The sequence below is a fragment of the Salvelinus sp. IW2-2015 genome, linkage group LG18 (genome assembly GCF_002910315.2).
Source record: "Salvelinus sp. IW2-2015 linkage group LG18, ASM291031v2, whole genome shotgun sequence".
Taxonomy (NCBI): domain Eukaryota; kingdom Metazoa; phylum Chordata; class Actinopteri; order Salmoniformes; family Salmonidae; genus Salvelinus; species Salvelinus sp. IW2-2015.
In genome coordinates, this window is record NC_036858.1 from 20,949,524 (window position 1) to 20,975,792 (window position 26,269).

A 26,269-nucleotide genomic window follows, 5' to 3' on the forward strand; every position below is an offset into this window, starting at 1 on the left:
GCAAGCAACTGTCCATCTTATAAGATTTAGGATTCCCTAAATATAACAACAAACGAAAGGGGTGAGCCCCGATRGTCGTCTCACCTAATCCTACATGGCAGGCTGAGATTGCTGCCAAGTAGACCTTAACAGTGGCAGGGCTATCAGAATGAGGGCTAGATCATTTGCTTTCACTGTCCAGAGTGGGGGGAATCAGGCCCAAGGGAGGGAAGGCGTAGAGAAGATCGTCTGACCTCTAGTGAGTTAGCGTGAGGGATGTTGTGATCTCTCATTGCAAGGAACAGGCAATCCTTGTGGTCTACTGTCCTTCAGACGCTTGTTGAGGTGCCGTAAATCCTTAGGCTATGCTCAAACCCTACATCCCATCCCAAGAACTCCGTTCCGCCACCTCAGGTCTCTTGGCCCTCCCACCCTTACGATGGCCCACCCACCCCTACCCCCGCTCAGCTCAGTCAAAGCTCCTCCCTGCCCATCTTCCCAAAATATCTGAAACCTACCTCTGAAGAAGATCTTAAATAACTCTCACGGCGCTTGTCTTTTCCAATTAGCACTGACGTTTGCTGAAAAATACTTTGTTGAGGTAAAAAAAAAAATGTATACCAGCCATGTATACCAGTATCCCTGTTAACTGTATACCAGTTAACAGGGATACTAGCTAATTATCTGGCTGAGTGACGATAGATCGTSACTCAGTCGTGTGAGAAACTCGGCATCATGCAAGCGGTCAGACAAGTGAAACTTACGGTCAGTAAAGAAAACTTTAAGCTCGTCTCTCAATTTAAAAAAAAAGTGGCAATACTTTGCCCCTTGATAACCAGCGCACTTCGGTATGTTGTAAATGCGTTACATGGTTGCTGCCCATATCATTGCATAGTGCAGAAAAAACACAAGAGTTCACAAGCCTTGCTTTAACAAAGTTAACCATGTTCACTGTAATGTTCAAAACGTCTTTCAAGCTGTCAGGCATTCCTTTGGCAGCAAGAGCCTCTCGGTGGATGCTGCAGTGTACACAAGTGGTGTCGGGGGCAACGGCTTGCACGCACGTTACCACTCCACTATGTCTCCCTGTCATGGCTTTTGTGTCATAAGTACAGATACCAAAACATCTTGACTACCAAAGTCCATTTGATGTCACAAAGCTATCCAGAACTTTAAAAATATCCTCTCCTGTTGTCCTGGTTTCCAGTGGTGTACATAAGAGGATGTCTTGCTTAATTGACACCCCATAAATGTAACAGGCATACAGTGCCTTGCAAAAGTATTCATCCCCCTTGGCGTTTTTCCTATTTTGTTGCATTACAACCTGCCATTTAACTTCTAGTTGCACACAATCCCGGATCCGGGAGCACCCCCATCAGTAAAAAAGCTGACTAGCATAGCCTAGTATAGCGTCACAAGTAAATACTAGCATCTAAATATCATTAAATCACAAGTCCAAGACACCAGATGAAAGATACACATCTTGTGAATCCAGCCATCATTTCTGATTTTTAAAATGTTTTACAGGGAAGACACAATATGTAAATCTATTACCTAACCACGATAGCAAAAGACACAACTTTTTTTTCCCTCCACCATTTTTTCCTGCATAGGTAGCTATCACAATTTCGACCAAAAAAAAATATAAATAGCCACTAACCAAGAAACAACTTCATCAGATGACAGTCTGATAACATATTTATTGTGTAGCATATGTTTTGTTCGAAAAATTTGCATATTTCAGGTATAAATCATAGTTTACCATTGCAGCCACCATCACAACTCTCACCAAAGCAACTAGAATAACTACAGAGACCAACGTGAATTACCTAAATACTCATCATAAAACATTTATGAAAAATACACAGCGTACAGCAAATGAAAGACAAAGATATTGTGAATCCACACAATATTTCAGATTTTTTAAGTGTTTTACAGCGAAAACACAATATAGCATTATATTAGCTTACTACAATAGCGAACCACACAACAGCATTGATTCAAGCCAACAATAGCGATAACGAATAAACCAGCAAAAGAATATAATTTTTCACTAACCTTCTCAAACTTCTTCAGATGACAGTCCTATATATCATATTACACAATACATATAGAGTTTGTTCGAAAATGTGCATATTTAGCGGCACAAATCGTGGTTATACAATGAGAAAAGTAGCCAAGCTGCCAACAATATTTCAGAAGAAATCTTGGGAGAGGCACCTAATCTAATCAGTAACTAATCATAAACTTGACTAAAAAATACAGGTTGGACAGCAAATGAAAAGATACTTAGTTCTTAATGCAACCGCTGTGTTAGATTTTAAAATTAACGTTACTACGACATACACGTGCGTTAAAGCACAGACCGCATCGAAATCAATGGCCGAATAGGAGTTTTACATTTTTCAACAGAACAACGAATTAACATCATAAATAGTTCTTACTTTTTGATGAGCTTCCATCAGAATCTTGGGCAAGTTGTCCTTTGTCCAAAAGAATCGTTGCTCGGTTGTAGATTGTCGCCTTCAACTTTGGAATTAGCTGTAAACATTAGCCATGTGGCGAAGACGTGCCCAACTCACTATTGCGCAGCACAAAGAAAATTTCGAAAATAGCAATATACTCACATAAACTGAAATAACTCGGTTTAAAATAACTACGTTATGATGTTTCTAACACCTATATCGAATAAAATCAGAGCCGATATATCTAAGGGCTATAATGGGAGCTTTCTAGAACGCCATTCTGAGGTCTGTCTTGCCATGGCGAACGAAGGAAAGAGAGGACATCACGTTCCGAGCCTATTTATAAGGCCTCAGATCTGCCTAGCAACTCCATTCCAATGCTCACTATTTGCTGACATCCAGGGGAAGGCGTATGCAGTGCATCTCAACCAATAGAAGACAGGCAAATTAATAAACCGACCTCAGAACAGCCTGCATGATTTCAGACTTCTCACTTCCTCACAGGAAAATTGCTCCAGCTCGAGTTCTGTTTAACTCACAGATATAATTCAAACGGTTTTAGAAACTAAAGAGTGTTTCTATCCAATAGTAATAATAATATGCATATTGTACGAGCAAGAATTGAGTACGAGGCAGTTTAATTGGGAACGAATTTTTTACAAAGTGCAAATAGCACCCCCTATTGACAAAAGGTTATTAAATAGATTTTTATTTGGAATTCATGTAATCGACATACACAAAATATTGCAAATTGGTGAAGAGAAATGAAAAAATAAAAAAGAAGCTTGTTCCAAAAAATTCTAAAAGATTTAAAACGGAAAAGTATGTATTCACCCCATTTGCTATATAGACCCTAAATAAGATCTGGTGCAAACAAACCTTCAAAAGTCACATAATTATAAATAAAGTCCACCTGTGTTGCAATCTTGTCACGACTTCGTCCAAAGTCGTTCCTCTCCTTGTTCAGGCGGCGTTCGGCATCACGTAAACGTTTTCTAGCCATCGCCGATCCACCATTCATTTTCCATGTTTTTGGTATCGTTTCCGCACACCTGGTTTACATTCCCTCATTACTTACGTGCATATAACCCTCTGTCCCCGCATGTCTGTGTGTGGAATTGTTTGTAAAGCGTTTGTGCACTTCAACTGGTTTGCCAGGGTTATTTCAACCCGTAATTTGATGTTCTGGGTGCAGTGGGTTTGCTCATTAAACTGCTCCGGTTGTTACCCAGTTCTGCTCTCCTGCACCGACTTCCCTGCAGCCAGTTACGCACCTCTTACAAATCTAAGTGTCACATGATCTCCGATCTCAAGTTTACATACACCTTAGCCAAATACATTTTAACTCAGTTTCACAATCCTGACATTTATCTCTAGTAAAAATGCCCTGTCTTAGGTTAGGAGGATCACACTTTATTTTAGGAATGTGAAAGGTCAGAATAATAGTAGTAGAATGATTTATTTCAGCTTTTATTTCTTTCATCAATCCCAGTGTGTCAGAAGTTTACATACACTCAATTAGTATTTGTAGCATTGCCTTTAAATTGTTTAACTGGGCAAACGTTTCGGGTAGCCTTCCACAAGCTTCCCACAAAAAGTGTGGTGAATTTGGCCCATTCCTCCTGACAGAGCTGGTGTAACTGAGTCAGGTTTGTAGGCCTTCTTGCTCGCACACGCTTTTTCAGTTCTGCCCACAAATCTTCTATAGGATTGAGGTCAGGGCTTTGTGATGGCCACTCCAATACCTTGACTTTGTTGTTCTTAAGCCATTTTGCCACAACTTTGGAAGTATGCTTGGGGTTATTGGTCATTTGGAAGACCCATTTGCGACCAAGCTTTAACTTCCTGACTGATGTCTTGAGATGTTGCTTCAATATATCCACATAATTTTCTTTCCTCATGATGCCATCTATTTTGTGAAGTGCACCAGTTCATCCTGCAGCAAAGCACCCCCACAACATGATGCTGCCATCCCCGTGCTTCACAGTCGGGATGGTGTTCTTCGGCTTGCATGCCTCCCCATTTTTCCTCTAACCATGACAATGGTCATTATGGCCAAACAGTTCTATTTTTGTTTCATCAGACCAGAGGACTTCTCAAAAAAGTACGATCTTGTCCCCATGTGCAGTTGCAAACCGTAGTCTGGCTTTGTTATGGCAGTTTTAGAGCAGTGTCTTCTTCCTTGCTGAGCGGCCTTTCAAGTAATGTCGATATAGGACTCGTTTTACTGTAGATATAGATACTTTTATACCTGTTTCCTCCAGCATCTTCACAAGGTCCTTTGCTGTTGTTCTGGGATTGACTTGCACTTTTCGCACCAAAGTACATTAATCTCTAGTAGACATAACGCGGCTCCTTCCTGAGTGGTATGACGGCTGCGTGGTCCAATGGTGTTTATACTTGCATACTATTGTGTGTACAGATGAACGTGGTACCTTCAGGCGTTTGGAAATTGCTCCCAAGGATGAACCAGACTTGTGGAGGTCTACCATTTATTTTCTGAGGTCTTGGCTGATTTCTTTTGATTTTCCCATGATGTCAAGCAAAGAGGCACTGAGTTGGTAGGCCTTGAAGGCCTTGAAATGCATCCACGGGTACACCTCCAATTGACTCAAATGATGTCAATTGGCCTATCAGAAGCTTCTAAAGCCATGACATAATTTTCTAGAATTTTCCAAGCTGTTTAAAGGCACAGTCAACTTAGTGTATGTAATCTTCTSACCCACTGGAATTGTGATACAGTGAATTATAAGTGAAATAATCTGCCCGTAAACAATTGTTGGAAAAATGACTTGCGTCATGCACAAAGTAGATGTCCTAACCGACGTGCCAAAACTATAGTTTGTTAACAAGAAATTTGTGGAGTGGTTGAAAAATGAGTTTTAATTACTCCTACCTAAGTGTATGTACACTTCCAACTTCAACTGTATATACCTGTTCTGAAAGGCCCCAGAGTCTGCAACACCACTAAGCAAGAATGGGCACCACCAAGCAAGCGGCACCATGAAGACCAAGGGGCTCTCCAAACAGGTCAAGGACAAAGTTGTGGAGAAGTACAGATCAGGTTTGGGTTATAAAAAAATATCAGAAACTTTGAACATCCCACAGAGCACCATTAAATCCATTATTAAAAAAATGTAAAGAATATGGCACCACAACAAACCTGACCAGATAGGGCTGCCCACCAAAACTCACGGACCAGGCAAGGAGGGCATTAATCAGAGAGGCAACAAAGAGACCAAAGATAACCCTAAAGGAGCTGCAAAGCTCCACAGCGGAGATTGGAGTATCTGTCCATGGAACCACCTTAAGCCGTACACTCCAGAGCTGGGCTTTACGGAAGAGTGGCCAGAAAAAAGCCATTGCTTAAAGAAAAAAATAAGTGTTGGTGTTCGCCTAAAGGCATGTGGGAGACTCCACTAACATATGGAAGAAGGTACTCTTGAGGAAAACCTGTTTCAGTCTTCCAGAGATTTGAGACTGGGACAGAGGTTCACCTTACAGCAGGACAATGACCCTAAGCATACTGCTAAAGCAACACTCAAGTGGTTTAAGGGGAAACATTTAAATGTCTTGGAATGGCCTAGTCAAAGCCCAGACCTCAATCCAGTTCAGAATCTGTGGTATGACTTAAAGATTGCTGTACACTAGCAGAACCCATCCAACTTGAAGGAGTTGAAGCAGTTATGCCTTGAGGAAAGGGCAAAAATCCCAGTGACTAGATGTGCCAAGCTTATAGAGACATACCCCAAGAGACTTGCAGCTGTAATTGCTGCAAAAGGTGAGTCTACAAAGTATTGACTTTGGGGGGGGGGGTGAATAGTTATGCACGCTCAAGTTCCGTTTTTTTGTCTTATTTCTTGTTTGTTTCACAATAAAAAATATTTTGCATCTTCAAAGTGATAGGCATGTTGTTTAAATCAAATGATACAACCCCCCCCAAAATCTATTTTAATTCTAGGTTGTAAGGCAACAAAATAGGAAAAATGCCAAGGGGGGTGAATACTTTCGCAAGCCACTGTACACCAGGAACTGTGCCAGGCCCGACACGTCTGTTGACCCATCCAGCTGTAATGCAAAGAATTCACTGGCTTGTATACGAAGCAGTAATTGTTTAAAAACATCTCCTGCCATGTCATTGATGCATTGTGAAACAGTGTCATTGTCTATATAGTTTTTTTGGCCTTTCCCCCAGCATTGTTCCAGCCATATCCGCGGCAGCAGGAAGAATTAAGTCCTCCACAATAATTCCTGTCTCTTATACACATCTAGATGTGTATAAGAGACCTCCACAATAGTATGGGGCTTAATCAAATCAAAACAAAATTATTTCTAAAGCCCTTCTTACATCAGCTGATATCTCAAAGTGCTGTACAGAAACCCAGCCTAAAACCCCAAACAGCAAGCAATGCAGGTGTAGAAGCACGGTGGCTAGATAAAAACTCCCTAAAAAGGCCAGAACCTAGGAAGAAACCTAGAGAGGAACCAGGKTATGAGGGGTGGCCAGTCCTCTTCTGGCTGTGCCGGGTGGAGATTATAACAGAACATGGCCAAGATGTTCAAATGTTCATAYATGACCAGCAGGGTCAAATAATAATAATCACAGTGGTTGTCGAGGGTGCAACAGGTCAGAACCTCAGGAGTAAATGTCAGTTGGCTTTTCATAGCCGATCATTCAGAGTATCTCTACCGCTCCTGCTGTCTCTAGAGAGTTGAAAACAGCAGGTCTGGGACAGGTAGCACGTCCGGTGAAAAGGTCAGGGTTCCATAGCCGCAGGCAGAACAGTTGAAACTGGAGCAGCAGCACGGCTTAACTGTCCTAGCCACTCAGTAGCTCACTATATAAGACGCTCCTAGCCCCTTCTTATTAATCTGTTGCTTTTATACATGTCTTACTACTCGAAAGTCATCTTAATTCTCGCTCAAAAACACCCGTGGCTTATTTTTCAAATTGGCATGTTTTGTTTCTCAATGTCTGCACAAGAGTGAAGGTTTCATCAAGTTGTGAGATAGTACTTTTGCACATATAACACACTGTGGCTGAGGAAAGGCACTACTCCCAATATAAGTGAACCCCAAATCAATGTAGTTCTCATCATATTTGCACCTCTTCGATGGTCCATCATCCCTGTCGGTTGTTCGGTGCTTTCCCGGGTAAGGGAGCAGTAGCTCTTCGGCTGCATCAGATTCACAACTGTCAGTGTCCATGCTAGCTGGGCTAACAACAAATGTAGAATTACTGATGCTAGCATTGGATGTGCTCATGGAAGCAGAACAACTTGTGTCGTCGAAAGGTGCAGGTGTAGTACTGCTGGTAGTAGCAGTACCACCAGTAGAGCTGGTATGTGTCTCTATGGACGCGGGCCTTACTAAATGGACAGTTTTTTTTATACAAATATATATATATTTTTATGTGGATCACATTTTTATTTGGCGTACCCCCGACGGCACCTGGTTTGGGAATGCCTGATTTAGACAAATCAGGATTTCGCAGGGGTGGGCATCTTTCGAATTTTGGAAGGGGAGGGGTTAATTTGGCCGATAGACTACCGAGAGGATTTCAGGGGAGGCGGTGTGGTCTTCGCAACTTGCACTAGGCCAAAAATCTCAACAATCCCCCAGAACCAAATCCAGTAAATCACGTGACAATCTGGTTCTGGGTTTCGAGATTAGCAGGAGACCCCCTAGCAAACATTACCCCATTGGCCCCATGTGGGTATTCAGTGGGCATGGGCTAGCCTACACCAGCCCAACACAGGTGAGCCTACACCAGCCCAACACCGGCTCGCCAACACCAAGCCCACACCAACCCAACACGGGCTAGCCATTCACAAATTGTGGGCAAGCTAGTTAAAGTGCCTCCTAAAGACACGATTGACATCTGGAAAAGAAGGTAAAAAATATTTTTTAAATGTATGATTGTGATTTTTCTTGCTCTTACTTCATAATATTGCCTAATATTCATAATCTTCTAACTCATGATATATGGCTGGCTTGGTAGTGGCTTGTGTGAATATTTTAGTATATGGTGGTTAGCTAGAGTCTAGAGTACAGTGTTCAGTGCTTAATTTGTAAATCGGGAGGTGCTGAAACAAAAAGTGGGCGCAAGAAGGGAGTGACCTGGGGAGCTTTGAGGTAATAAAGCATTGCATGCATGTTATTGCATTTGAATAATGACATAGAGCAGTAGAGTAGAAGAGCTTACAGAAGTTGCATACATTGGGAAATCTTTCAGTAGCCTAGGGTCCGGGAAATATGTCTTTTTTTTGTCTACATCATTTTACCTTCACTTTTTTTATACCGCACAAATGATAAAAATACCGAGCTACTTTAACACTGACAAACTGAGAATCTGAGATCCATAAAAAAGACCTCATCTTGAATCCATCAATAGCCTAGGCCTAGGTGTGCGGAGACATATTATACAATATAAGGAGGACATTAAAGTCCTAAAAAAGCTTTCCAGTTTCACTGACACACCCAATGATGTGCGGCTCCGGCTGAAAAAAATAGGACTATGATCTGTCTGCTGCAGACTACCAAATAATAGTTTCAGCTTCCAGCAGGTCTATTTTTTGAAGGACTTATACAGGATACTAACCTCAAAATCAAAACCTTCATTCCAATTCAGATGGTCAGATGAAGCAGATGCTAAACTACAGGACTGTTTTGCTATCACAGACTGGAACAAGTTCCGGGATTCTTCCAATGGCATTGAGGAGTACACCACATCAGTCACTGGCTTAATCAATAAGTGCATCGAGGACGTCGTCCCCACAGTGACTGTACGTACATACCCCAACCAGAAGCCATGGATTACAGGCAACATTCGCACTGAGCAAAAGGGTAGAGCTGCCGCTTTAAAGGTGCGGGACTCTAACCCGGAAGCTTATAAGAAATCCTGCTATGCCCTGAGACGAACCATCAAACAGGCAAAGCGTCAATACAGGACTAAGATTGAATCATACTACACCGGCTCTGACGCTCGTCTTATGTGGCAGGGCTTGCAAACTATTACAAACTACAAAGGGAAGCACAGCCGCGAGCTGCCCAGTGACACGAGCATACCAGACGAGCTAAATCACTTCTATGCTCGCTTCGAGGCAAGCAACACTGAGGCATGCATGAGACCATCAGCTGTTCCGGACGACTGTGTGATTACGCTCTACATAGCCGACGTGAGTAAGACATTTAAACAGGTCAACATTCACAAGTCTGAGGGCCAGATGAATTACCAGGACGTGTGCTCCGGGAATGTGCTAACCAACTGGAAGGTGACATTTTCTACATGTCCCTGATTGAGTCTGTAATACCAACATGTTTCAAGCAGACCACCATAGTCCCTGTGCCCAAGAACATGAAGGTAACCTGCTTAAATGACTACAGACCCGTAGCACTCATGGCCGTAGCCATGAAGTGCCTGGAAAGGCTGGTAATGGCTCACATCAACATCATTATCCCAGAAACCCTAGACCCACTCCAATTTGCATACTGCCCAAACAGATCCACAGATGATGCAATCTCTATTGCACTCCACACTGCCCTTTCCCACCTGGAAAAAAGGAACACCTACGTGAGAATGCTATTCATTGACTACAGCTCAGCCTTCAACACCATAGTACCCTCAAAGATCATCACTAAGCTAAGGATCCTGGGACTAAACACCTCCCTCTGCAACTGGATCTTGGACTTTGACGGGCTGCCCCAAGTGGTGAGGGTAGGTAGCAACACATCTGCCACGCTGATCCTCAATACTGGAGCCCCTCAGGGGTGCGTGCTCAGTCCCCTCCTGTACTCCCGGTTCACCCACGACTGCATGGCCAGGCACGACTCCAACACCATCATTAAGTTTCCAGACGACACAACAGTGCCAGATCACCGATAACGACGAGACAGCCTATAGGGAGGAGGTCAGAGACCTGGCCCGGGTGGTGCCAGAATAACAACCTATCCCTCAACGTAACCAAGACTAACGAGATGWTTGTGGACTACAGGAAAAGGAGGACCGAGCATGCCCCCATTCTCATCAACGGGGCTGTAGTGGAGCAGGTTGAGAGCTTCAAGTTCCTTGGTGTCCACATCACCAAAAAAATAGAATGGTCCAAACACACCAAGACAGTCGTGAAGAGGGCACAACAAAGCCTATTCCCCAGCAGCTGTAACATCAAGAGCAATTGTGAAGTGAGAGGTGTGAAAACTCTTTAGCCTAACAATTGCAAGAGTTTCACAGCCCCTCCCAATCCAAATGCAGAGGCTTTTGAAGCCCCCTCCATCTGTTCAGAGAAAATATCCTCCTCAGAATCCCCAAAATACAACAGCCATAGGACAACTTTGTTTGGACGTCGTAAAGGACCATTGGCCGACACTGAAAAGATATAGCTAAGATATAAAAGACGGACAAAGACTTGCTATCTACATTAGTTAGCTAGCTGGGATTTTCTACAAGGAATCTGCCTCCTGAAAAAAGCTCCTCTCAAGTGGGTGTGACACCTACTCCCGTTGCCTGCTGCACTGCTGCTTGGATTCCACCTGTCATTCTGTTCACCGACTGCCCTGGCCTGTCTCCCCCTGTCTGGTCTAGGTACCCCCGCCACACTCCCCTTTCTGTCCCGAGCTTTCGGTCGCCTCCAGCACACAAACTTACAATGGCTAGCCCCAAGTTGTTATATGGCTTGTTTACCCAACCGTGGGACAGTCTATGTTTGTTCATACACTCAAGACTCTGACTGTCTATTGGTTACATAGACTCTTGGCCTCCCATCCTACTCTAACCACCTCTCGCCAGGTTTGTATTCATGTTACCTGATGAAATTGCTGTGCAATATGATCTTGTTGCCATCTAATGCACATGCACATTTTATAAATCAACACTGCAGAGCTCTCCCTGTCCTCTGCCGTGCCCTGATTTGTATTACTACTGATTATATCTGGAAATGTACATGAACACCCTGGCCCATCTACTGTTGCTAGCCCCAATTCTGATTTATGCTCTGATATCTGCTTCACTGATTTCTGCTCTTGTAAAAGCCTGGATTTCTTAACGTTAACACTAGAAGCTTATTACCTAAAATGCATCAATTGAAAGTGTGGGTTCACAGCTCCAATCCAGATGTGTTGGTCATTACTGAGACGTGGTTAAGAAAGAATGTTTTGAACACTGATGTTAACCTTTCTGGTTATAACCTTTTTTGGCAAGACAGATCTTCCAAAGTAGGTGAAGTTGCAATCTTTACAAAGGAACACCTTCAGTGCTCGGTTGTCTCCACCGAGTCTGTCCCCAAACAATTTGATTTGCTGGTTTTACACATTCAACTTTCAAATAACTCTTTGTTGACTGTTGCTGAGTGTTATCAGCCACCCTAAATGCCCTAGCTCTCCTGGTCCCTTACACTAAGTCTGAATTTGTCCTGCTAGGTGACCTAAACTGGGACATGCTTAAACCACCTGGCCAATTCCTAAAGCAATGGGACTCCCTAAATCTTTCTCAGATTATTACCAATCTCACAAGGTATGACTCCAAACACCCAGAAAAGGCTACTCTCCTTGATGTTATCCTTACAAATAATCCTGATAGGTATCAGTCTGGTGTTTTCTGTAATGACCTAAGTGATCACTGTTTTACAACCTATGTTCGTAAAGGCTGCTCAATGAAACAATCTGTCCTGACTTGTCCTAGACGTTTTCTAAAAAACTTTAATGAGCAAGCCTTCCTTTATGATCTGGCCTCTGTAAATTGGTTTAGAATCAGATTAATCCCCTCTGTCGAAGATGCTTGGACCTTCTTTTTTGATATTTTCAGTGGTATCGTTAACAAATACATGCCCATAAAGAATTGAGAATTAAAAACAGGTTTAGTCCCTGGTTCAACCGTGATCTGGCAGAGTTACAACCCCTCAAGAATTCCATTTGGCAAATCACTCGACACACGAATACTCAGGCTGATTGGCTCTCATTCAGGCAAATTAGAAATAAGTGCACTCTGGAAGGCCAAAGTTAGTTACTTTAAGGAGCAGTACTCTCCTTATGGGTCTAACCCCAAGAKGTTCTGGAAAACAGTTAATGAACTGGAGAATAAACCCTCCTCACAGCTGCTCATGTCCCTTAACGTTGATGATGTGGTTGTTACTGACAAGGAGCACTTGGCTGATCTCTTTAATCACAAGTCAGGATTCCTATTTGACTCTGTCATGCCTCCTTGCCCGTCCAACATTTCCTCATCTCCCACCCCTTCTAATGGGACTATCCCCGATGCTCCTCCTTTTCCCGCTACAAAGTTTCTCCCTGCAGACGGTCACTGAGTCCGAGGTGCTAAAGGAGCTCCTTAAACTTGACCCCAAACAAAGCATCTGGTTCAGATGGTTTAGACCATTTCTTCTTTAAGGTTGCTGCCCCCATCATCGCCAAGCCTATCTCTGACCTTTTAAAGCGGTCTCTCCTCTCTGGGGAGGTTCCCATTACTTGGAAGGCAGCCACGGTGCATCCTTTACCTAAAGGGGGAGATGAAGCTGATCCTACTGTTATAGGCCAATTTCTATTTTGCCCTGTTTATCAAAAGTGTTGGAAAAACTTGTCAACTGACTGACTTTCTTGATGTCTATAGTATTCTCTCTGGTATGCAATCTGGTTTCCGCATAGGTTATAGATGTGTCACTGCAACCTTAAATGTCCTAAATGATGTCATTCTAAGCAATGTTGTGCTGCTATTTTTATTGACTTGGCCAAAGCTTTTGATAGGGTAGACCATTTCATTCTTGTGGGCCGGCTGAGTATTAGTGTCTCTGAAGGGTCTTCGGACTGATTTGCTTACTACCTCTCTCAAAGAGTGCAGTGTATAAAGTTAGAACATCTGCTGTCTCAGCCACTGCCTGTCACCAAGGGAGTACCCTAAGGCTCGATCCTAGGCCCCACGCTCTTCTCAATTTTCATCAACAACATAGCTCAAGCAGTAGGAAGCTCCCTCATCCATTGCATACTCCATGCACGTTGTGCATTCAGATCCACAGAACCAGACGCTCAGCTTGTGAACAGGCAAGGCAGGCAACTGCTTGTGGCACCAGGCCGTTAGAGGGCTCCTTGAGGGCTGACAAACTTTACTCCACAGCAATGTCTCAAAATGTGGCAACCGCAGTGACTGCAACCACCTCCCCATTAAACAGCCAATGGACGATTTGCAATGACATCTCAGTAGGAAACCTTCCTAAAGGGGCCCCATGAAGAGAGGGGAAACTAAAAACATTGTCAGTTTTGGACAGTGTTAGAAATATACATTGTCACGCCACGTGACAATGGCGTGCGCTAGTGTGACAGAGAGAAGCACATTTGAAGAGGCGAGGGTAAGAAGACCGTAAACAAACAAAGTACAGTCATCGAGCATTGCTTTCCCACTGTCGGCTACTCGAGTGGAAACACTTCTAACATGATGTGTCATTTACGGCGCCATCACCCGGCCGTATCCCTTGCAGGTGGAGCTGGAGCAAGGAGAGTCCACTCGTTAGCGAAAACACAACAATCTCTCGCTGTTGCCTTCTAACAACAATTTGAGACAAATTCTGAAAATCATAAAGAAATAACGAAAGGAGTGGGAGTATTCATAGCCAAAGATTTGCAGCCCTATCCTATTTGGTGGTTACTGACTCGGGATTTCGTCACCTGATTTTTTTATCGTGTTACAATGTCCCCTCCCGCACACATTTCAGCAGCAATGTAATTCCCAAACTCTATGAAACATCACGGAGAGAAATTGAAAACGAATTGACAGACACCCCATCTAACTCTCTCCACTGATAGTTGGACCTCCAGAGCAACTCAAAGCTACCTTACTGTGACGGTTAACTACGTACTGGATTGGGAGATGAAGAGCTACGTGTTGCAAACTCGTCCCCTGTATGAGAGTCATACAAGCACACACTCAGCCCTAGAATGAATGAATGATGTGACTGAGTGGAAGCTAGAGAGACCAAATATCACAATCTTAGCCACTACAGATTACGCACAAAACATTGTGAATGCCATCCATGAAGCTGATGGGTTTGGGCCCCACATTGGATATTTTGCACACATCCTGAACCTCGCAGCCAAGAGGGCAGTCTCTCTCAAGGCAGTGTCCCGCCTCCTGGGGAAGGTCAGGAAAAACTGGTGACTTTTTCCCACAAAGCAGAACAGCTCACCAAGATTTGACAGTCAAGCAAGAGATGCTAGATATACCAAAGCACAAATGAATCCATGATGTCACAACCCGTTGGAATACCATACATGACATGCTGGAACGTCATGTGGATCAGCAACCGGCCATCTACTCTGCAGTATTGGACAAGGCTGTGAAGAATTCGGTTAAAGACATAGCCATGCTGACTGGCAGTGAACTGAAGCTGGCTCATTCAGCTACCGAACCCCCTGAAAATAATGACAACTCTCATGAGCAGTGAAACAAGTCCCACCTCATCAATGATGRTCCCTCTAAAGACAATGATTCTCKAATCCATGGCACCAGGTCCTGAGGACAGTGCAACCATCAGGGAGGCCAAGGCAGCCATCATTCAGGACTTGGAGAGAAGATACACAGACAGGGATCTTCTAGACTACCGTCACAGAGCTACAGCCCTTGATCCAAGGTTTAAATTCTTGCCAGCCTGCTGCGACAGAGTCTACAAGGATCTCATCAAATAAATTGTGGAGCATGAACATCAGGAATTACCTTTTTTTTTTTTTTTTTCTTTTTTTTCATGATATTGTTTTTATCATGTGCTTTAAAATGTGATGAAAACATGATGTGCCTCAGTGTCCCGGGAACCTCTGTTGCAAGTGAGAGTTTTCTCCACTGCGGGGGACAATGTCAGTGCAAGCCGTTCTCGTCTTGCTTCAGCGAATGTTGACATGTTTATCTTTTTAAAGAAGAACCTCAACATAAAGGAATAGATATCTCATATAGGGTACCAACTTGATGTTGCAATTCAAGTTATTTTTACATTTAATATTGCCTATACAAGTGTGTACCACGTTTATTTAAACTAGAGAAGGCAAAGCACCTACAGGTTGTCAAAGCTAAGAAGCACTTTTAATTTGAATGTTTTTTTCCCCTTGATTTCATACACTTTTCTGAATGGAACGTTTTATTTGTCTATAGGCAAAATAAAGCGTTCATTGTTTAAAGGGAGATGTGTTTTTAGTTTTTTTCTTAAATATAAAGATACCGAAACCGTACCGTTACCGTGACACACAAACCGCGATACATACCGAACCATGGACCCACTGTACCGTTGCATCCCTAGTTGCTACCATGCTGTGTTTTCATGTGTTGCTGCCATGCTGTTGTCTTAGTTCTTTCTTTATGTAGTGTTATGGTGTCTCTCTTTGATGTGTGTTTTGTCCTATATATTTTTTATATTATACATTTTCTATCCCAGCCCCCGTCCCCACAGGAGGCCTTTTGCCTTCTGGTAGGCTGTCATTGTAAATAAGAATTTGGTCTTAACTGACTTGCCTAGTTAAATAAAGGTTCAAAATATATATAATTTAGCCACAGAGGATCAATAGCTTCTTTTAAAACATTGCCTAGCTGTGGATTTGTGTAGCCCAATAACAAAGGATAGCCTACAGTGGGGAATGCACTGTTAATCTGTCAGTGAACAGCATGCAGACAAAACAATATTTCTAATACAATCGCYTGCAAATGGCTCCTGCTGAAAAAAGAAGACCGTAATCTGTGTGCTATCGACATCCAATAGGCCAATTGCAAAGTAGGCTAAAACAATAGAGAGATAGGCTTTTGGCACTACTTTGTAAAACAATGTTTGCTCACAATTTATTTATTTAACCTTTATTTAACTAGGCAAGTCAGTTAAGAACAAATTCTTATTTTCAATGACGGCCTAGGAACAGTGGGTTAACTGTCTTCTTTTTTTTTTTTACCTTGTCAGCTCGGGGTTCGCTCTTGCAACCTTTCAGTTACTAGTCCAACGCTGTAACCACTAGGCTACCTTCCGCCCCTGCCGCCTCTACTCATGGTGTAGAATTATTCAAATTCTTTCTGAACTGACAGCAGTAAATCTATAACTTTGGCAAATGTATTTAAATTCACCAGGCTTTCCGCAGCTTTGATTCTATAAGGAAATAATTGAAATGCTGCTGCAAACCAGACCGAATATTGATGATGTAAATCAAGTGTTATGCTCCTGTGGCAGTAGCCTACTGTTGATATTTAAACTCGGTAGCTCGCTACACACATGACCAGTGACCACATCTCAGGCCATGCATGTTTGGAAACCCGGCCCACACAATCTCTGTACAGGGCGGACTGGGAAAAAGGCAACCCGGGCGCACGTGAGCTCTGTACAGGGCTAACCAACGGACAGGGTAAGGGGTGGCGAACTTGACGACATCACAACATCTTGGGGGCAGTGGGTTTAAAACAATGACAAAAACAGTACACGACAACAAATATTATACCACCACCCAAAAGGGCACTTGGTGAGTGGGAGGGCAAAGGGGCATGTGCTCGGCACAGATATAACCCTATCTGTGCACGTGCCTGGTMGGCAATACATACATACAATACATACATTATTTAACCTTTATGTAACTAGGCAAGTCAGTTAAGAACAAATTCTTATTTAAAATGACAGCCTAACCCAGCCAAACCCTAACGACGCTGGGCCTATTGTGCGATGCCCTATGGGACTCCCAATCACAGCTGGTTGTGATACAGCCTGGAATCGACCCAGGGTTTGTAGAGACGCCTCTAGCACTGAGATGCAGTGCCTTAGATCGCTGCGCCACTCAGGAGCCCAATATGGTCAGTACCATGAGCTTATGTTGGGTCCCAATAATGGCAGTTGATCTAAAGAGTAGAATTATTTTAGGCAAAGTTCTGGCTTTTCTTGGGGCCACCTACCTTGGGACCAATGTGGAGCCGATGAGCAAGGCGCATCGGCCCAATGTGGGAAACCTACATGGGGCCAATATATTTGCCCGCTTTGGACCCACCTCACGCCAATGTGGGCATGTTTGCTGGGCCATGTCAGATGTCCACTGGTTACACATACCGTTGGAGCATCTGTAGGACTGCAGCAGGTCAGACAGCAGGCCTTTCTGCACAGTGGCATTCCCACTCAGGTTTTCCCGATCCAGGATCAGGAGGAAGCGTTGCAGCTCCTCCAGGAGTTGATCCAGCACTAGAATAGGACACACAGAGAACAAACATTGTCAGTTTTGGACAGTGTTAGAAACTTAACTTATCTGTGAGTAAAGCCTAAAGAAGAAAAGGTGGGTGCTGCTACACATTGGCAGTCGGTAAGATGAGTTCCCCTCCCCATACAATGTAAAGTGCTCTGACCAACTGTTACTATTACTGTCTTGTTTCAAGTTGTGGTTCATTACTTTCTGCTACATGTGAACATAAGCAAGCATTTAAAGTTAAACAGGTTCTCACACACAAAATGCATATCAGACAATTAAACATTTTRGATTTACTTGCATGTGACAGAAAGCGAAAWTGTAGAAGGTCCCATCAGATAACATGACACACATTAGCCCTTTGCTAACCTCACAAGGTGGCAGTGATTACATCCTGGTACAACTTCTGCAGCCAATTAAAATCGTGGATTTAGTTGGACGTGCTCCAACACTTGTTCATGGAAGTGCCCTTAACATACCAACAGCACGTTCTGATCATCAGCAAAGCACCCCCAAAACATGATGCTGCCACCCCGTGCTTCACGGTTGGGATGGTCTTCTTCGGCTTGTAAGCCTCCCCCTTTTTCCTCTAAACATGACAATGGTCATTATGGCCAAACAATTCTATTTTTGTATTATCAGACCAGAGGACATTTCTCCAAAAAGTACAATCTTCGTCCCCATGTGCAATTGCAAACCGTAGTCTGGCTTTTTTATGGCGGTTTTGAAGCAATGACTTCTTCCTTGCTGAGCGGCCTTTCAGGTTATGTCGATATAGGACTCGTTTTACTGTGGATATAGATACTTTTGTACCCTTTTCCTCCAGCATCTTCACAAGGTCCTTTGCTGTTGTTCTGGGATTGATTTACACTTTTCGCACAAAAGTACATTAATCTCTAGGAGACAGAACGAGTCTTCTTCCTGAGCGGTATGACGGCTGCGTGGTCCCATGGTGTTTATACTTGTGTACTATTGTTTGTACAGGTGAACGTGGTACCTTCAGGCGTTTGGAAATTGCTCCCAAGGATGAACCAGACTTGTGGAGGTCTAAAAAAAAGAATCTGATGTCTTGGCTGATTTCTTTTGATTTTCCCATGATGTCAAGCAAAGAGGCACTGAGTTTGAAGGTAGGCCTTGATATAGATCCACAGGTACACCACCAATGGACTCAAATGATGTCAATTAGCCAATCAGAAGCTTCTAAAGTCATTACATKATTTTCTGGACTTTTCCAAGCTGTTTAAAACCACGTTCAACTTACTGTATGTAAACTTCTGACCCACTGGAATTGTGATACAGTGAATTATAAGTGAAATAATCTGTCTGTAAACAATTGTTGAGAAAATGACTTGTGTCATGCACAAAGTAGATGTCCTAACCGACTTGCCAAAACTATAGTTTGTTAGCAAGAAATTTGTGGAGTGGTTGAAAAACGGGTTTTAATGACTCCAACCTAAGCGTATGTAAACTTCCGACTTCAACTGTAGATGGGGGGGGCAATCATTTCACATATGGGTCCAGGGCACAGCTGGGAGCTGAGGTGGGTCTATAAAAAGCAGCAACAGTGATGGACTTATTCCTGGAGAGATGTATTTTTAACAGTAAAAGCTCAAACTGTTTGGGTCTAGACCTGGATAGCATGACAGAACTCTGCAGGCTATCTCTACAGTAGATTGCAACTCCGCCCCCTTTAGCAGTTCTATCTTGACGGAAAAAATTGTAATTGGGGATGGAAATTTAAGATTTTTTGGTGGCCTTAAACCAGGATTCAGACACGGCTAGGACATCAGGGTTGGCAGAGTGTGCTAAAGCAGTGAAAACAGCGAACTTAGGGAGGAGGCTTCTGATCTTGACATGCATGAACCCAAGGCTTTTATGGTTACAGAAGTCAACAAATTAGAGCGCCCGGGGACACGCAGGGCCTGGGTTAACCTCTACATCACCAGAGGAACAGAGGAGGAGTAGGATGAGGGTYCGGCAAAAGGCTATAAGAACTGGTCGTCTAGTGCGTAGGGAACAGAGAATAAAAGGAGCAGATTTCTGGGCGTGGTAGGATATATTCAGGGCATAATGTACAGAGAAGGGTATGGTAGGGTGCGACTACAGTGTAGGTAAACCTAGGCATTGAGTGACGATGAGAGAGGTTGCATCTCTGGAGGCTCTAGTTAAGTTAGTTGCGGTCTCCGCATGTGTGGGGGGTGGGACAAAGGAGCTATCTGAGGCATGTTGAGCAGGGCTAGGGGCTCCTCAGTAAAATAAAACAATGAGAGCTACCCTAAACTACAGTATACAAGGCATATTGACATTAGAGAGAGGCATAAAGCAATCACAGGTGTTGATTGGGAGAGCTAAGGCAACAATGGGTAAGACAACAACGGGTAAACAACTAAGACAACAACAATGGGTAAATGGCGATGAATGGGCAGAGAGTGTCAGTTAGCTACACACAGGGCTTGAGTTTGAGGCTGGGGCCGTCAGATAAACAAAATGAAGTACCGTGTTAATGAACAGTACAGCAGGCATCAGCTGTGTGGCCGAGTGATCATAGGGTCCAATGAGCAGCAATAGATGAAACAGGGAGCCGTTCGGTACTCGTTACTACGCTAGGTGAGCTGGAGTTCAGAAAGCTAGCGTGCCTGGGCTAGCAGATGGGTCTTCACCGACATCCACGACGCAGAGGCCGGTTGAGAGCACATCAGCCCGAATTACAGCAGACCAGCAGATTGGGCTAGCAGATGGGTCTTCACCGACATCCACGACGCAGAGGCCGGTTGAGAGCACATCAGCCCGAATTACAGCAGACCAGTGATGGATCGGCGGGGCTCCGTGTCGACAATGGGTCCTGGCAAATTGGCAAGAGATGTATTGTAGTTGGTGTACTTCGTTTGCTAGCCGGGAGATGGGCCTAGCTCGAGGCTAGCTCGAGGCTAACTGGTACTTGCTTCTAGACAAGGGCGTTAGCCACAATAGCCACTCGGTAGCAGCTAGTTAGCTGCGATGATCCGGTGTGATGGTCCAGAGTTTGCTGCAGGAATCCGGTAATGTAGTTGGAAAAAAGCGGTCCGATATGCTCAGGGCGGATATCGCGCTGTGCAGACTGGCGGGTATTATTCGGGCTATCCAGGCTGAAGCGGCTGGTGTCTGAGCTAAAGGTAAAGTGCTATCAGTGGCTAACAGTGACTAAATAGCTGGTAGCTAATTAGCTGGCTAGCTTCTGATGGCTTGCTTCAGATGGAGGTTCCAGTTATAAGGTCTAAAAAATAGGAGATCCGTACCACATTGAGTGAGGTGGGTTGCAGGAAGGTATATTTAATTGGAAAATGGAAAATGAAATGTATTGAAATGTATACAGAAGAAAACGGGGAAAAAACTGAATATTTACACGGGACAAAAACAAACACGTCTTACTGCTACGCCATCTTGAATGCCATTAGATGTAGATTGTATGCCATCTATAAATACGAATACAGTTGTTAAATTATGAGCCTAGTTGGTTTCCCCACCGAAAAAGTCAGTAACCTTCCCGCTAGCCATGATTGGCTGAGATAATGAGTGTGCTGGACATGCCGAGAGATGAGTTCGGATTGGTCTGCCATGTAGTACTCTTCTGTCTATAACATGAACTGGTCAGTATGTGTAGGTAATCCTTTCTAACACTGCTTTTTTTTAAAGATATCACATTGTAGAACTGCATAAGTGTTGTTCTCCAATTTCTGGAGGACCGAGTTTTGAAATCAGTGGAATTAGAATATAATTGCTAAGGAGATGGAGAAAATTCAGGGTTTGATTGCAAATATGCAGATGAAGTCAGAAAGAGAACACACAGAATGCTGTTCTGTAAAACACCTGTTTTTGGATTACATCTTCAAACTAAGTGCAACCATGGCATCCGTGACAAATAGGGAGTAGCTAGCTACATTTTCAGATATTACATGTTTCTAATTTTGTCATAAAATAGTTTTTATTTCAAGTTAAAGTTAACTTTTAGCTAGCTAGCTAACGTTACGTGTATGATCTGTGTAGCAATATTATTCGTATCTCAGAGCCATTTGCATTGCTAGTTATAGCCTAATGTTAGCTAGCTAATTTCTTAAAATCAATCCCATATACTATGTTATTACAAAACAGGTTTTAAATTCTCTGGTGATGCCAATACGGAATACTATCAAATGCTTCTCAAAGATGCCCTCTGGTGGTCAAACMAGCAAGTTGCATTAACAGAAAAAAATGGCTGAGAGTTAAATGACGTACCACAGAATGCTGCGGCAGCACGCAAGGTGTGCCACAGTATGACACAACTTTTAAAGGAGGAACCACTGTACATCTCTTTTCAACACACTAACCCAATAGGCTACATGTAAATCTACATTTCAAATGTGAGATTTGAACTCTTGTCACAATCTGCGACAATTACATGGACTAGGCACTTTACACAGAGAGTAATTTCAAAAGTCAGTCAATTAGCCAATCAGAAGCTTCTAAAGCCATGACATAATTTTCTGGAATTTTCCAAGCTGTTTGAAGGCACAGTCAACTTAGTGTATGTAAACTTCTGACCCACTGGAATTGTGATACAGTGAATTATAAGTGAAATAATCTGTCTGTAAACAATTGTTGGAAAAATTACTTGTGTCATGTGTAACGGATGTGAAATGGCTAGCTAGTTAGCGGTGGTGCGCGCTAATAGCGTTTCAATCGGTTACGTCACTCGCTTTGAGACCTTGAAGTAGTGGTTCCCCTTGGCTTTTGTGGAGCGATGGGTAACGATGCTTCGTGGGTGTCAGTTGTTGATGTGTGCAGAGGGTCCCTGGTTCGCGCCCGGGTCGGGGCGGGGGGACGGACTAAAGTTAAGCTGTTACACATGCAAAGTAGATGCCCTAACCAACTTGCCAAAACTATAGTTTGTTAACAAGAAATGTGTGGAGTGGTTGAAAAACGAGTTTTAATGACTCCAACCTAAGTGTATGTAAACTTCCGACTTCAACTGCAGACACTGACTTTACTCAAAGCTTGTGGCATGTCGAAGCTTGAAAAAAGTAAGGGGCCTAAACACCTGCCCTGGGGAATTCCTTATTCTACCTGGATTATGTTGGAGAGGCTTCCATTAAAGAACACCCTCTGTGGGTGACAGGTAACTCTTTATCCACAGTATAGCAGGGGGTGTAAATCCATAACACATATGTTTTTCCAGCAGCAGACTGATCAATAATGTCAAAAGCATCACTGCAGTCTACCAAAACAACCCCCACAAACTTTTTATCATCAATTTCTCTCAGCCAATCATCAGTCATTTGTGTAAGTGCCGTGCTTGTTGAATGTCCTTCCATATCAGTGAAAGTTGGCGCAGACCGTCACAGCAGTGAGGCGGGTCTGGCTCTCGACCCAGAACCTGGCACTCCACCTGCCCTGTCAGAAGCTGGGTCCGCGGTTTGTGGGGCCATTTAAAGTCCTGAGGAGAGTGAACGAGGTATGTTATAGGTTACAGCTTCCCCCCGATTACCGCATTAACCCCTCGTTCCATGTGAGGAGAGATGCTGTGTTCCGGTGGAGGACGTGTTAGATCCTTCCCCGCTGCGAGAGTTCCACTGTCTCCATCCGGATCGCCCTGCGACTCGTTCACCGGGTCGTCCCTGAGGCTGGTGTAGACYCGTTGCTGGAGCCGCGCATCGGGGGGGGGGTACTGTCACGACTTCTGCGTAAGTCGATGCCTCTCCTTGTTCGGGCGGTGCTCGACGGTCTTCGAGCCATCGCCGATCCATTTTTCATTTTCCATTTGTCTTGTCTTGTTTCCCCACACACCTGGTTCTCATTTCCCTCATTATGTGTTGTGTATTTAACCCTCTGTTTCCCTCATGTCTTTGTGTGGTATTGTTTATTCTGTTTCATGTATTGCGCACGTTAGTCTGTTGCGCTGGGTTATGTTAACCCGTATTGTTATTTCGCGTTCACTTTGCCGTGTGTTTTTGGTTCGCCAAAATAAAAGGCTCCGTTGGCTACACTATATCTGCTCTCCTGACTCCTTTACAACCATTTACGCATACCTGACATTGCCAATCTTATTTCACATACCTTTTGCCTCATCCCTCTCAACCATACACATTTTCAATTCCTCAATCAATCCAAGGGGATTTAACCGTTTTACAGTAATTTTCCTTTATCTGTACATGCTTATTAATAACTGGAATAAGTAATTTCATGAATGTGTCAAGTGCAGCATCTGGTTGCTCCTCATTACACACCACAGACCAGCAAATATTATTTACATCATCAACATAAGAATCACTACAGAACTTCTTGTATGACCTCTTATACACTATATTACACCCAGCCTTGGGAACATTGGTCTTCCTAGATATGGCTACTATATTGTGATCACTACATCTGATGGATTTGGAAAATTGTCTGCAGCATTAGTAAAGATGTGACGAAAAGATGTTGATTTAATTCCTGCGCTGTTTGTAACTACACTGGTAGGATGACTGATAACCTGAACAAGATTGCAGGCACTTGTTACAGTTTAAAGCTTGTTCTTGAGTGGGCAGCTTAATGAAAGCCAGTCAATATTGAAATCACCTAGAAAATATACCTCTCTGTTGATATCACATACGTTATCAAACATTTCACATATATTATCCAGATACTGATTGTTAGCACTTGGTGGTCTATAGCAGCGTCCCACAATAATGGGCTTTAGGTAAGGCAGATGAACCTGTAGCCATATTACTTTAGCAGTATTTGACATGAGATCCTTTCTAAGCTTTACAAGAATGGCGCCTGAGGGGAATGCTGCCGTTTTACAGGCTCCTTCCTAACCAATTGTGCTATTTTGTGTGTTTCTTCGCATTGTTTTTAACTTACATTGTACATAATTGTCACGGCCGTTGAAAGAACTGGACCAAGGTTCAGCGTTGTGAGCGTACATTTTCTCTTTATTAGAAACGACGCCGACAAAACAATAAACAATACAAAACAAACCGTGAAGCTTAGGGCTATGTGCCACAAACAAAGTCAACTTCCCACCAAGACAGGTGGGAAAAAGGGCTACCTAAGTATAGTTCTCAATCAGAGACAACGATAGACAGCTGTCCCTGATTGAGAACCCTACCTGGCCAAAACATAGAAATACAAATAATAGAACACAGAAAAACCACCCCAAATCACACCCTGACCAAACCAAATAGAGACATAAAAAGGATCTCTAAGGTCAGGGCGTGACAATAATGTTCATGCTACCGTCTCTTATGACGGAGAAGATCTTCTGGATATCAGAACAGCGATTACTCATCTCGAACTGGACAAAGATTTTTTCTTTAATGCTCCCAGACAAGGCCCAAACCCCGTCACTCGCATAAATAAAAGATGGAAATACACTACCGTTCAAAAGTTTGGGGTCACTTACAAATGTCCTTGTTTTTGAAAGTAAATCACATTTTTTGTCCATTAAAATAAAAATGTATCAGAAATACAGTGTAAACATTGTTAATGTTGTAAATGACAATTGAAGCTGGAAATGGCAGATTTTGTATGGAATATCTACACAGGCGTACAGAGGCCTATTATCAGCAACCATCACTCCTGTGTTCCAATGGCACGTTGTGTTAGCTAATCCAAGTTTATAATTTTAAAAGGCAAATTAATTGATCATTAGAAAGCCCTTTTGCAATTATGTTAGCACAGCTGAAAACTGTTGTCCTGATTAAAGAAGCAATAAAACTGGCCTTCTTTAGACTAGTTGAGTACCTGGAGCATCAGCATTTGTGGGTTCGATTACAGACTCAAAATGGCCAGAAACAAACACCTTTCTTCTGAAACTCGTCAGTCTATTCTTGTTCTGAGAAATGAAGGCTATTCCATGCGAGAAATTGCCAGGGACTTTAATGCAGAAAAACTTAAATCAGTTTTACCTCATTTCTACCAGCATGCTGCATGTGCAACCAGAGAAAAAAAACTCTAGACCACCTTTACTCCACACACAGAGACGCGTACAAAGCTCTCCCTCGTCTTCCATTTGGAAAATCTGACCATAATTAAGTCCTCCTGATTCCCGTTTACAAGAAAAAACTAAAGCACGAAGTACCAGTGACTCGCTAAATACGAAAGTGGTCAGATGATGCGGATGCTACGCTACAGAACTGTTTTGCTAGCACAGACTCAAATATGTCCGGGATTCATCCAATGGCATTGAGGAGTATACCACCTCAGTCGCCGGCTTCTCCAATAAGAGCATCGACGATGTCGTCCCCACAGTGACCGTACATATGTACATATCCCAACCAGAGGTCATGGATTACAGGCAACATCCGCACTGAGCTAAAGGCTAMAACTGCTGCTTTTTAAGGAGCGGGACACTAATCCGGACTCTTATAAGAAATCCCGACTTGCCCTCAGACGAACCATCAAACAGGCAAAGCGTCAATACAGGACTAAGACTGAATCCTACTACACCGGCTCTGCTGCTCGTTGGATGTGGCAGGGCTTGCAAACTATTACGGACTAAAAAGGGAAATCCAGCTGTGAGATGCTAAGTGACGCGAGTCTACCAGATGAGCTAAATGCATTTTATGCTCGCTTCGAGGCAAGCAACACTGAAGCATGCATGAGAGCACCAGCTGTTCCGGACGACTGATCACACTCTGTGGTAGCCGATGTGAGCA

The 26,269-nt window shown here is 43.4% G+C and overlaps 1 protein-coding gene across 3 annotated transcripts in view; it reads right to left on the reverse strand.

The window, feature by feature from the left end:
• The window catches only part of afap1l2 (actin filament associated protein 1-like 2), a 153,343-nt gene that overhangs the window by 102,574 nt on the left and 24,500 nt on the right, over positions 1 to 26,269 (reverse strand). For all 3 annotated transcript variants that reach the window (XR_002879134.2, XM_024008236.2, XM_024008235.2), the window contains exon 2: positions 17,486 to 17,614. Coding sequence is in view for 2 of the 3 variants with exons in the window: in XM_024008236.2 (XP_023864004.1) it covers positions 17,486 to 17,614 (129 nt within the window). In the remaining variant the exon portion in view is untranslated. The remainder of the gene's footprint in view (positions 1 to 17,485; positions 17,615 to 26,269) is intronic.